We start from the raw sequence: 12,983 nt of genomic DNA on the forward strand, positions 1-12,983 counted from the left end.
ACATGCTAGCCCGCTTTTGCGAGCAGAAGAGTGCAGTGGTCCAGTACATGACGGCGTAGTACCGAGGCGCATTCGGACAGCTGCCAAGCTTCTGTGGATCCGATTGGGCCAACATCTGCCAAGTCCTCCAAAATTTTGAGCAATCCATGTTGCTTGTGAGCAGTGACAACTCTTCAGTCAGCATTACCATACTACTGCTGTGTTTACTGAAGAAGTCAATGTTGAAAATCAAGGAAACAGCTGTCATGATGCAACTGGGGGAATCTGAAGGAGAAAACGATCAGCGTGATGGTACCAACATCAGGCCATCCGCCTCAGGAAACGCTGGCCCCAGCAGCTATGACGAAGAAGAGGAGGAGGAACAGCTGGAGTTGGAGCAGGAATTTCATGCCACCACTGACAAGGGCCAGAGCGGTGCACGTTGGACTTCCACAATTCAGCGCGAATGGTCAGCAGAAGCAGACCAGGAAGAAGGTGACGACTATGATGCATCACAACAACTATCACAACGCTCACAAGAGGATGATGAGGATTCTGGCAGGACTCTGGCACACATGGCTCAATTCATGCTAGACTGCATTGAACGCGACCTATGCATTGTGCGCATTCTGGACAACACCAATTACTGGGTTTTTACCCTTCTGGATCCACGGTACAAACACAATGTTCCAAAACTGCTTGAAGAAAGAGTCAGACAGGTCAAAATGGAAGAATACCAGCAGGCCCTTGTGGAGACTTTAGAGAGGAGATTGACATCCTCCCCCTCCTCTAGCCAGTTGTACGCCGACAGACTGACTTCCGCAAACCCAGGACGACCAGGACGGCAGCAAACAACACAAGCCGCAGCTAGTGCCCAAAAGGGAATGGTATCGGCAGTGTGCTTGGAGTGGGAAAGTTTTCTGACACCCATGCAGCAGCCCACAGAACAGCAAGTGTGCAGATCCACCTCCAACACCGATCGCCTGGAGAAGATGGTCAAGGACTACATGTCAGATGGCGTAGCTGTGTTGAACAATCCATCTGCACCCTTCAACTATTGGGTATCGAAGTTAGACACCTGGCACGAACTGGCAATGTACGCAATAGAGGTGCTGGCTTGCCCGGCAGCCAGCGTTATGTCGGAACGCTGTTTCAGTGCTGCCGGAGGCATCGTCACAGATCGGCGTATCCGCCTCTCCACAGAAAATGCAGACCGTCTGACTCAAATTAAAATGAATCAATCCTGGATTGGAAACGACTTTGCAACACTCCTGGACCCCAACCAAGTAACATGAACAATGACCATCTGTGATGGGTTAGCGTTTCCGGTCCCTGTTTATTGAACCTCTTATCTGTATTACATTTATGACTGCATGGCGGTAAAAAGCATGCTATCCGCACGCTTCTTGTCCTCATGCAAGGCCTGAGTTGTTGTGTCTCAAAGCGTGGCCTTCTCCTCCTGCGCCTCCTCCTGTTCCATCACGTGTGCTGCTGCTGGGTTAGCGTTGCCGGTCCCTGTTTATGGAACCTCTTATCTTTATTACATTTATGACTGCATGGCGGCAAAATGCATGCTATCCGCACGCTTCTTGTCCTCATGCAAGGCCTGGGTTGTTGTGTCTGAAAGCGTGGCCTTCTCCTCCTGCGCCTCCTCCTGTTCCATCATGTGTGCTGCTGCTGGGTTAGCGTTGCCGGTCCCTGTTTATGAAACCTCTTATCTTTATTACATTTATGACTGCATGGCGGCAAAATGCATGCTATCCGCACGCTTCTTGTCCTCATGCAAGGCCTGGATTGTTGTGTCTCAAAGCGTGGCCTTCTCCTCCTGCGCCTCCTCCTGTTCCATCACGTGTGCTGCTGCTGGGTTAGCGTTGCCGGTCCCTGTTTATGGAACCACTTATCTTTATTACATTTATGACTGCATGGCGGCAAAATGCATGCTATCCGCACGCTTCTTGTCCTCATGCAAGGCCTGGGTTGTTGTGTCTCAAAGCGTGGCCTTCTCCTCCTGCGCCTCCTCCTGTTCCATCACGTGTGCTGCTGCTGGGTTAGCGTTGCCGGTCCCTGTTTATGGAACCTCTTATCTTTATTACATTTATGACTGCATGGCGGCAAAATGCATGCTATCCGCACGCTTTTTGTTCTCATGCAAGGCCTGGGTTGTTGTGTCTCAAAGCGTGGCCTTCTCCTTCTGCGCCTTCTCCTGTTCCATCATGTGTGCTGCTGCTGGGTTAGCGTTGCCGGTCCCTGTTTATGGAACCTCTTATCTTTATTACATTTATGACTGCATGGCGGCAAAATGCATGCTACCTGTGCAAAGAAAACAGACATTTCCCGCATTTAAAAGACAGTTTTCCCTTTGAAACTTTAAAATCGATTCTCTCAAAAACTATAAGCTCTTTTTGCTAATTTTTTTTCCTCTTGTACCCACTCCCAAGGTGCACATACCCTGTAAATTTGGGGTATGTAGCATGTAAGGAGGCTTTACAAAGCACGAAAGTTCGGGTCCCCATTGACTTCCATTATGCTCGGAGTTCGGCGCGAACACCCGAACATCGCGGCCATGTTCGGCGAACGTTCGCGAACCCGAACATCCAGGTGTTCGCCCAACACTAGCTCCTATATGCGAATGAGCGCTGCCACACTGTGCAGGATAACTGGTGCCTGTGCATTAGCAAGGAACTCCTGCTTGTGCTCAGTGGAAAAGGCCACACCCATTTGGCACTGTGCAAGTGTGCAGACGTGAGCTGTTGGCGCCTGCACAGTGTAGCTGAGTGTTTTCTACACGCCCTTGTCAGTAGGCTTCAGGGGCACCCAGCGCTGGAATGGCGAGGTGCAGGTGAATGGTGGAAGGCTCTGGAGGATCCAGGGGCTTCCCTCTACCTAAGTAAGTACCATATTTTCCAGTGTATAAGACAATTGGGCATACAAGACGACCCCCAACTTTTCCAGTTAAAATATACATTTTGGGATATACCCACCATATAAGATTACCCCTCTTGACTCTTGGACATTTGTATACTGTACTGGTGCTATACTGTATAAACAGGTACAGATACTGGTGCTGTACTGTATGGGGTACCCAGTATATAACAACCAGCCAATTAGGGCAAGCGATGTACCTTACCGGCGATTGGCTGGTTGTTGTATACAATGCCTGCTTGGATTGGTCAGCTATCCCCGTCTCCAAGACTATCAGAGCGGTAGCACAAACATGCCTTTTCACCTGACTGGCCAGCCCTGGTGTACTATTACCTCCTTTTCTGCCTCTCAGATCTCTCACATGCGCACCTGTGCCGCTTCACTGCAGTCCTCAGGCGTGGGATCTGAGAGGCAGAGAAGGAGGTATGGTAATAGGATACAAGGGTGGGCCAGACGGGTGAAAAAGGCATGTTTTTCTCTTTTTTCCATACCCCAGGCATCTTGGATGCCTGCAGCTTGCTCCACCCTTCACTTATACCTTCCCATTGTGCTGCCCCCTCACCTCATCATAGGACCGCCACCTGTGACTTTTTTCCACGAATCCTGTTGAGTGGATTTTCTTTTACCATACTTGTACAGCATCGCCCCTACTGCTTTCATTCAATGGGGATGCGGCTGCGGTCGGTTTTAAACTCCCCCCACCATATGCGGCAACCACAGATTCTCCAGTCCAACTGAGAACTTTCAGCACCTGTCCTATAAGACAACACTCGGCGTATAAGACGACCCCCGACTTTTAAGAAGATTTTCCTGGGTTAAAAAGTAGTCTTATATGCCAGAAAACACAGTACCCATTTTAGGAATGCTTTTTTCCCTTCAAATACGCTGTAACATATTTGTACAAATGTGTAATGTTACCCTACAGGAGTTTATATCTTTCCTGTGATTGGCCATATTTCCTGCGGCTATCAGGCACATGACACAGGACTGGACCTGCACTATCAGCCTGTGATTCCCAGTGCAGCTTGTGGAGAGCTCAGCGCTGCTGAGATAAGAGTAATAGGATCCCTCATTCAATCATTCATGGCGGAGTGTTGGCAGGTGATGATGGGGGCAGGGCTCTGTCATGTCACAGCAGGGTCATATTGTTCCGTGTTGTCATCATGTGACTGGCTGAACTGTTCAATAATCCATGAAATGTAAAATAATCAGCCGCTGAGGGGAGCTCCCAGCAGTTAAGGGGTTAATCAACCACTCACTGCCTGGGGGGAAGGAGATCAGTGATGCACCTGTTATTCCTGTGACTTCCCGATCTGTCACATATCATGTATCAAATGATTGCACGGTCCGCATCTGGTGCCATCCTATATTACACACGTGCATGATGGGTAAATATATAGGGTTACTGTATGTTGTGTATCATGTGTAGTGTTATTACACGCTATACATTCATGCCATCTATCAGGAGAGTCCCTGGAAGTTCTTGTACCCATCTATAACTTATAGGTGAGGACATTCTAATATAATCCCGCAGCTATGCCGGTGTCACATTATAGGCACAGAATTATTAATGGATGGGAGTAAAAATATCATCAGTCTCAGCTGCAGCCTGAATGTCGTCCAATGAAACTGAATATTGCAGATATCTAATGATATAGTGTAGTGTAGCACATCATTGCGCAACATAACCATACCTCTGAACTTTTTGAGATAAGAAAGGGGGGAATCCTTTAAGACACGCCCCTGCCACAGCTCTAACCACGCCCCCACCACACCCCTACTACACCTCTAGTCTTGCATACCACAAAGAATTCATAAGCAAAAGATGTAATTTTATAATTCAAAAAACACTGGTCCTTTCTATAATTACTAGTTTTGCTTCATATTAACATTTGGAAATAAATGTATCAATTTAAAGGATGTGAATAAAGTATAGACTTCAAGGGACTCCGAGCACCTCTCATGGGCATGCCTTTAAGACTAGGGATGCTCAATTTCGGATCCGGATAAAATCCGAATAGTTGTTATTCGGATTTCATCCGGTTAAATCAAATCTTCTGTGTGGTGCAGGGTTTAATCTTACCCATCATGACGTCTTCTTAGGTCCGTCCCTCGGAGCCTCCCATGATGCGGTCCACGCACGTCACGTGACTACAAACACTTCCTCCTTCAACCAGGAAGGAGGAAGTGTTTGTAGTCACGTGACCGCCGCTTGGACCTTGGGAAGCGCAGAGGGACGGACCTAAGACACATCTGATTGGGAAGATTTACCCCGTGCACAGGTGATTTGATTTAACCAGATGAAATCGGAATAACAACTATTCGGATTTCATCCAGATCCGGAGTTGAGCATCCTTGTTTAAGACTGCGACCAGTACTGCAAATTACTTAAAGATGCATACCATTCTGTGGCTTGTGCTCTCCTCTATCATTTTACTCCTGAATCGCCGTTCTACACCAAATAGTTTTCGTTTGCAGCTGCCATCTTGGCTATGTTACAACTTCCGGGTCACCCCTGTCTTCTCTGTTGGAGAAGAGCATCACTGAATGAAGCAGGAAGAGAAAGTGACACGCATGGTCATTGCAAGAGGCTCCTCCAGAGGGGTCATAGCACGACTTTGTTGGAAGCCGTCTGTCTTAAAGGCGTGCCCATGAGAGGTGCTCAGAGTCCATTTCATTTAACACGTTTTCAGTAGAAAAATACATATCTGCATAGATCTGTACTTCAGTAGATAGAGGGATTTTGTTCCCAAAAAGGAAAAAGAGACTGTTCTTTCAAAATAAGGACAGTTGGGAACTATGAGCAACACAACATAATATAATAGGGATGAAAGAGCAAGAGAAGCCCAGTGATTTGCCAAGCAAGTGGTTTCTCATTGACATGAGGGTAGCATGAAATGGACGTCTGTTGAGCGAATCATTAATTCCCAGGATGCACAGCAAGCCCCAGCAGCCAATGAGAAGAGATGCCACCATGGGCAGATATAAGAGGGGGGAGGGAGAGAGGGTTTTTTCACTGATAGGAAAGGAGTGATAGGTTGAAAGTTAGATCTGTTTGACCAACTTACAAGTGTGATTTATTGGAAGTATATGAACTATGTGTACTTATCTACAAATTACAGCAATGTACCTATAGTCCTCCAGCTTGTTTGCTAGTACTAGCTATGCACTGCACCAATTACTGTGAGAAGAACTGTCAACTATAGCATTCCTTGAATGCTGCTGTACTGAGTAACTTAGGCAGAGGTGTGTACAAATTGGTTAAATACTGTGCTGCTTAGGGTCACATTGGGCCTGATTCACAAAGCGGTGCTAACAGTTAGCACCCTGGTGAAAAGCCCTTTATCATGCCTAAACTCAGTTTAGGCATGATAAGTTTAGGTGTGATAAGTTTAGGTGTGATAAGTTTAAGCATGATAAGTTTAGGCGTGATAAGTTTAGGCATGATAAGTTTAAGCACCAACTGTGTTAGCACCGCAGTGCACAGCTGATCAAAAGTTTTGCGCTAGCAAAGTCTGGTGTACTTTGCATAGAGTTTAATGGCGCTGCTTTGCGTGCGGGACTTTGCAAGCGATCTAAACTTATCTAAACTTAGCATGCCTAAACTTATCACACCTAAACTTATCACGCCTAAACTGGCTTTTCACCAGCATGGTGCAATGGTTATCATGCCTAAAGTCTTTTAGGCATGCTAACTGGGTTAGCACCGCTTTGTGAATCGAGCCCCTTGTCTCTTACCTAGCTGTATTATACTACCAACACAGAGAGCTGTCATTTCTAGGAGTTATAAAATACTGCTTTAGTATGTATTTACTTATTGTACAAGTCCAACATAGCAATTGTTTTAAACTATGTTCTTTGCTGGTCCCAATAAAATTGCCTTAATTTCAATAAATGTTGACATTTTCTCTCTGGGTGACTTCCTGTTACATACTGTGGTTTTAAGTGTTCTACAGATTAGTAACTTCGAGCATTACACCTCTGACAGGTGTTTGAAAAAAATCCATTCTTTTATTTCACTGTTTAAGACACTGACATGTTGGATAGTGTTCCACCAGCACCGATCGCACCAGGTTTAGACTCTGATGTGCTGTATAGCATTGCACCAGCAGACAGTGATCACCTCAGACAGGTGTTGAAAGAAATTGTACATTCTTTTATTTCACTGTTTAAGACGCTTACATGTTGAATAGTTTTGCAATAGCACTGATCAAACCAGATAGCTGTTTGAAAGAAAATAGTACGTTCATTTATTTCACTGTATAAGACACTGACGTGTTGTGTAGCATTGCTCCAGCAGTGATCACACCAGCCAGGGGTTTCAAAAATGTGTTTAAGACACTAACGTGTTGTACAGCATTGCAGCAGCCCTGCTTGCAACAGACAGGTATAGTAAAAAAAATAGTTTGTTCATTTATTTCACTGTAGCGCCACTTTTTCTCAATCTCAGGTCCTGCTTCCCTGGCCTAATGTTTTCATTGCCTTTTGAACACTGTCCATCACACAAAATTCCAATTTGCCTGCTGTCAGTTTAAGTTCAATTTTCTAAAAAAAAACACAAGGTCTTTTGAAACTTTTTCAGTTCGCTTTTTGTCATTGTTCTCCTACACAGACATTTGGTGGTTCTAACCTGAAAAGGTGCTTTGCTATTAATCTTTAACCATAGGTGTTCTCATTCATCCCTATACTTGGAAATGTGACACCAATCACAAGATTCAGTAGCATTGGTCCAATCAGAGAATGTGGTAGCTAACTGCAGTCGCAAATCAGAAATGCATATATTACCTATAAAAGCAAACACTAGCAAAGAAAAAAGAAAAAAATAAAAAAATAAATAAATAAACAAGAAAAAAAATGATTCTGAATTTTTTTTTTTTTTTTACAGTTAACCAACTTAATTGAAACAAATAACAAGCAAAAACCACATTCCGTAGAAATTGGAAATTCTGATTTCTGCTGTATTTCCCCAGAAATCGGAAAGACACTTCTATTTCTTGGAATGTGGAATACCGTTGGAATCATAAAACACCATTACCGACCATCTCTACTATATTATTATCATTATTATTTAGTATTTATATAGCTGACATCTGCCACAGCGCTGCACAGAATATATGGTCTTATCAATAACATTAGCTCAGGGGGGCTCACAATCTCATCCCTACCACACATCATAGTCTAGGGCCAATTTGGGGCGAGGGGGTGGCAAAAATGTACCTGTATGTTTTTTTAAGATGTGTGAGGAAACCAAGTGCCTGGAGTAAACCCACACAGACATAGGGAGAACATACAAACTCTATGCAGATAGTGCCCTGGCTGGGTTTTGAACCGGGGACCACTAAAAATTGTAAGACAAATATGCTATTCAATCAAATATCTGGAAGGGATAAGGTGGCCAGTATTGCGACGCTTCCCCTCTCTGTTCTCCTGGCATATCAGTCTGGAGCTCCCTCCATATTATAAAGTGTATACAATGTATGTATATATAGGAGGAAGGGGTATATTACATAATAGATGGTTACATTGTCACATCCCCTGGATCCAGGGGCGAAGCAATAGGGGATGCAGAGGTTGCAACTGCACCGGGTCCCCTGCACTAGAGGGGCCCACGATGGGCCCTCCTTCATCCATCTTATTAGCACTTTATTGGTGCTATGCTGATAATGAACACCTCTATAGGTGCACTGCATAGTAGTAATCCATAAAGTGTACCTGAGATGGCCATCAGGGGTGTATTTATACTTACCTGGTGCTTCCTCCAGCCCCATATGGTGTGTTGGCTCCCTCACCGTCCCCTCCGTTCTCCTACTATGCTTCCTGGTAATCTGGCCAGTCCTGCGCTTTTGTGCATGTGTTGCTCAGCCGCACACTTCCACCGGGCTCCCGTTCCCAGGAGCATTCTGTGCCTGCGCATTACTACTACAGAAGCGTGACGGGGATTGCGAGCATGTCCAGAGAGGACAGCAAGGGAAACCCATGCACCTCATAGTGCTGGAGGAAGCCCCTGGTAAGTACTGTATATATTCTGGTGTATAAGACCTTTTAACCCTTGAAAATCTTCGAAAAATCAGGGGTCGTCTTATACGCCGGGTGTCTTTGATGCGGGGTGATACGCCCTATCCTGTTACCGTCTCTCAGATCTCGCTGCTGAGGACTGCAGTGAAGCGGCGCAGGCGCACATGTGCGAGATCTGAGAGGCAGAGAAGGAGGTAAATAGGATACAAGGGTGGGCCAGACAGGAGAAAGAGGCGTGTTTTATGGGCACAGCGCAATCTATTCTTCCATACCGCTCCGATAAACAGGGAGACAGGGAGAGCTGACCAATCCACTTAGGGAGAGTTGACCAATCCAACCAGTCAATCACCTATATACGGTTATATACTGGGTATTACATACAGTACAGCACCAGTATCCTTGGTAGGTTTGGGGGCTGCACATGCACATCCATAGAGTGTATGGGGGCCCCAAGCTCCTTAGTTACACCACTGCCTTGACAGTGGCGTAGCTAAGGAGCTGTGGGCCCCGATGCAAGTCTTACAATGGGGCCCCCCAAGCACTCTATACATAATAATTGATATAGTGCACCAAAACCTGCCAATGGCAACTACAGTGTCAGACAGAGCAGGGACAAGGTCCTCCAGCACCCAAGGCTGAGACACCAAAGTGCGCCCCTCCATCCCTCCCACCCCAGCCGTCACACACTGATTGCTATTAGACTAAGAGGGCCACAGGGCCCACAACCTCCCCAACACCTTAATATCTAGATATTTGGCTTGCAGTCACTGCTATGTATCCCCTTTTCTTATTTCTTTCTGCTTCATACACAATTAGGAATGACAACTGAATGAATTGTGCACCCCCTCCTACACTGCGCCCTGAGGCTGGAGCCTCTCCAGCCTATGCCTCGGCCCGGCCCTGGTGTCAGATGTGCAAAAAGGAGATGGGAAATAGCTTGTTAATGATTACCACTATTAAAACTATCTATAGAAGTGATTATTATGAGCACAGGACCAATAGAGAGCTAATACTGTAGTTGAGGGAAGGCCCTTTGGGGCCCCTCTGGCCCAAGGGCCCCGATGCGGTCGCTACCTCTGCACTCCCTATTGCTACGCCCCTGTGCCTTGATCATTAGCCTGGGGCTCCCTCTGTCTCTGTTATACAAGGTGTATGTATGTATGTATGTAATGGAATGAGGGATTTTTATAATGTATGGTGACAATGTCACATTCCCGATCGTCAGATCGCAGTCTCCGCTTAATCCCTCATTGGGTTTCCCTGCTGTACATGAAGCATGGAGAGTAATATATGTAATGGGGAGCTGGAATATTAGTCTGCTCCTTCCCTTATATAAATCTCGCCCCTCATTTGTCTCGGAATATCCAAGCGGATCTCCCAGTCTCTGCCTCCCATTGTGTATATACCATATATAATAGGTAGGATGGAATCTCAATGTGCTCTGTTCTATATAACACACTGTCACGTGATCCTTCTTTGTACAGAAATAACCTCCAGCTGATCTGTCAGGCATCCCCCTGTAAAGCACTGTATATATAGTATATGCAGAGAAAGACATAGGATATTATATAATACATTGTCACGTGATCCTGCTTTGTCCTGGAATAGCTCTCAGTCTGGGGCTCCCCCGTATATATGTCATACATACAGTAATGCACAATAGGATGGGATATATTGGAATACTTCGTTATATAACATTCTTCTTTGTCGCGAAGTCTCCGCTGAATCTCTCAGTCTGGAGCTCCCTCTGGAGGCCGCAGGCGGTATCGGCGCACGCTGCAGGTTCTGCAGATGTCACATTCACATCTCGTGTGTCTCTCCGCTAGCAGCGCCCGGACCTCCTGCGTGCCGCTGTGATCATTACACGGATCGGAGCTGATCAGAGGAGCTCTTCCGGGGTCCGAGCTCTGGTGCCAACAGCGGTTGTAAGCGGGCTCCCCCCCAGCATTTCCTCCCTGCAGCCCCTCACCCACTCCAGTGATTGGCAGGGGCAGATGGCGCTGAGTACAGAGGGACTACGGGCAAAGCCGGCCAGCAGTGTCTGTCTGCTCTAGTATGGCATAGTCATGTTGTCCAGGAAGGGCATTATCCCTGAGGAATATGTATTTACCACTCGACTGGCAGAGGACATCAATGAGCCCAAGTTCAAAGCCAAAGAACGTCGTGCCCGCTTTGTGGCGAAGAATGGCACCTGTAATGTGGCCCACAAGAACATTCGGGAACAGGGGCGCTTCCTGCTGGATGTCTTCACCACTGTAGTGGACCTTAAGTGGCACTACACCCTCCTCATCTTCACCATGTCCTTCCTCTGCACCTGGTTCCTCTTTGGCATGATCTGGTGGCTTATTGCCTTTGCCCATGGAGACCTGGACAACAATGAGGAGGGCTTTGTACCCTGTGTCACCAGTGTCCAGTCTTTCACAGCCGCCTTCCTCTTCTCCATTGAGGTACAAGTTACCATTGGGTTTGGTGGGAGGATGATTACAGAGGAATGTCCCGCAGCCATATTGGTACTAATAGTCCAGAATATTGTGGGGTTGGTCATTAATGCCATTATGCTTGGTTGTATCTTCATGAAGACGGCACAGGCCCACCGACGAGCGGAAACCCTCATTTTCAGCAAGCATGCTGTCATTGCTATCAGGAATGGTAAGCTGTGCTTCATGTTCCGGGTGGGTGACTTAAGGAAAAGCATGATCATTAGTGCCACCATCCGCATGCAGGTGGTACGAAAGTCCAGCAGTCCTGAGGGGGAAGTTCTGCCCCTCAACCAAATTGACATTCAGATGGAGAACCCCATCAGCACTAATGGTATCTTCTTAGTGTCCCCTCTCATCATCTGCCACACTATCAATAAGGAGAGTCCACTGTATGACATCTCACCTTCTGACCTCAACCACCACGAGGACCTGGAGATTGTCGTCATTCTGGAAGGGGTGGTGGAGACCACCGGCATCACCACCCAGGCCAGAACATCCTACCTTGCTGATGAGATCATTTGGGGCCATCGCTTTGTCCCCATTGTAGCCGAAGAAGATGGAAGGTACTCAGTGGACTATTCCAAGTTTGGAAACACGGTGAAAGTGCCAACACCGGACTGTACAGCCCGACAGCTGGACGAGGACCACAGCAAACTGGAAAGAATTACCTTTTCCCCTAAAAATACCATCCGTAAACGAAACATGTCCATTAAAGTAAAACCAAAGTTCACACTTTTCGATGATGAGCCCACTTGACCCTGACTTTCTTCCCCCATTGGACAAATACACCTGGGGACCCGGGTGGAATAATAGTCTATGCAGTTCTGTTGCTCCTCAGAAGATATTTATATTTAAGATGGACCTGAAATTTTTTTTAGACGTGTGGCTGATTTTATAATTTTACGAATCTGCTTTAATACTATGTTATTTATATGTTTATCTCACGTATTGATGCTGCACTGCAGGGAGGGGACAGATATAGAATCTTACTCATGTCTTAAGGAATGCTCAGCTCGTGGTTGCTCTCTCTCTGGGATGTCCCTGTGGTCACAGATCTCATACACTGGAGACAATAAATTAAGGCCTTGCTCAATTTTCTGTGAGGGTCACCTCATTTCTCATCTTGTCTTCATTACTGTCTCTCTGCGTTCCTCCTGCTTATCTAGCACTGTGTGCCTGGTTCCTAATCATATTTTCTTTCGCTATTGCGCTGATGTTCCCTAGCAAGAGGCTGTGTCCAGAATTTCTCATTTCCTGACCGCACACACGCAGTCCTTACGCAGGGGACATAAGCATGTGACAGGTTATTTCTGTTGGAGGAATAGAGGCCTTCTGGGTAATTTGTTGAAACAGATAATTTGATGGAATGAATGAAATTGATTCTGAATGAAAAGCATTAAGCCTGCTACACACTTTCATTTATGATTGGCCAATCACTGGCCCATTTTACCTCTATTTAGTATGAGGGTCAATAGATATTGAATGCTATTAGCAGATTGTGTTGGTAACCCTTCATACTACATAGAGATGGTAAATTGGTCATTGATTGGCCAGTCATAATTCAAAGTGTGTACCAGGCTTAAAGGA

At 46.2% G+C, this 12,983-nt stretch overlaps 1 protein-coding gene across 1 annotated transcript; it reads left to right on the top strand.

Annotated features, from left to right (window-relative positions):
• The first annotated feature begins 10,711 nt into the window (after window positions 1-10,711).
• On the top strand, window positions 10,712-12,510 carry KCNJ11 (potassium inwardly rectifying channel subfamily J member 11). The gene has a single exon (XM_068261088.1). The coding sequence runs from the start codon at window positions 10,983-10,985 to the stop codon at window positions 12,150-12,152; it is 1,170 nt and encodes a 389-aa protein (XP_068117189.1). The 5' UTR covers window positions 10,712-10,982; the 3' UTR covers window positions 12,153-12,510.
• Window positions 12,511-12,983: the final 473 nt, after the last annotated feature.

This window comes from Hyperolius riggenbachi, chromosome 11, assembly GCF_040937935.1.
Source record: "Hyperolius riggenbachi isolate aHypRig1 chromosome 11, aHypRig1.pri, whole genome shotgun sequence".
NCBI classification, from domain to species: Eukaryota; Metazoa; Chordata; class Amphibia; order Anura; family Hyperoliidae; genus Hyperolius; species Hyperolius riggenbachi.

Coding starts and splice junctions, on each gene's coding strand:
- KCNJ11 (XM_068261088.1), top strand. CDS start 10,983: ATGTTGTCCAGGAAGGGCATTATCCCTGAGGAATATGTATTTACCACT.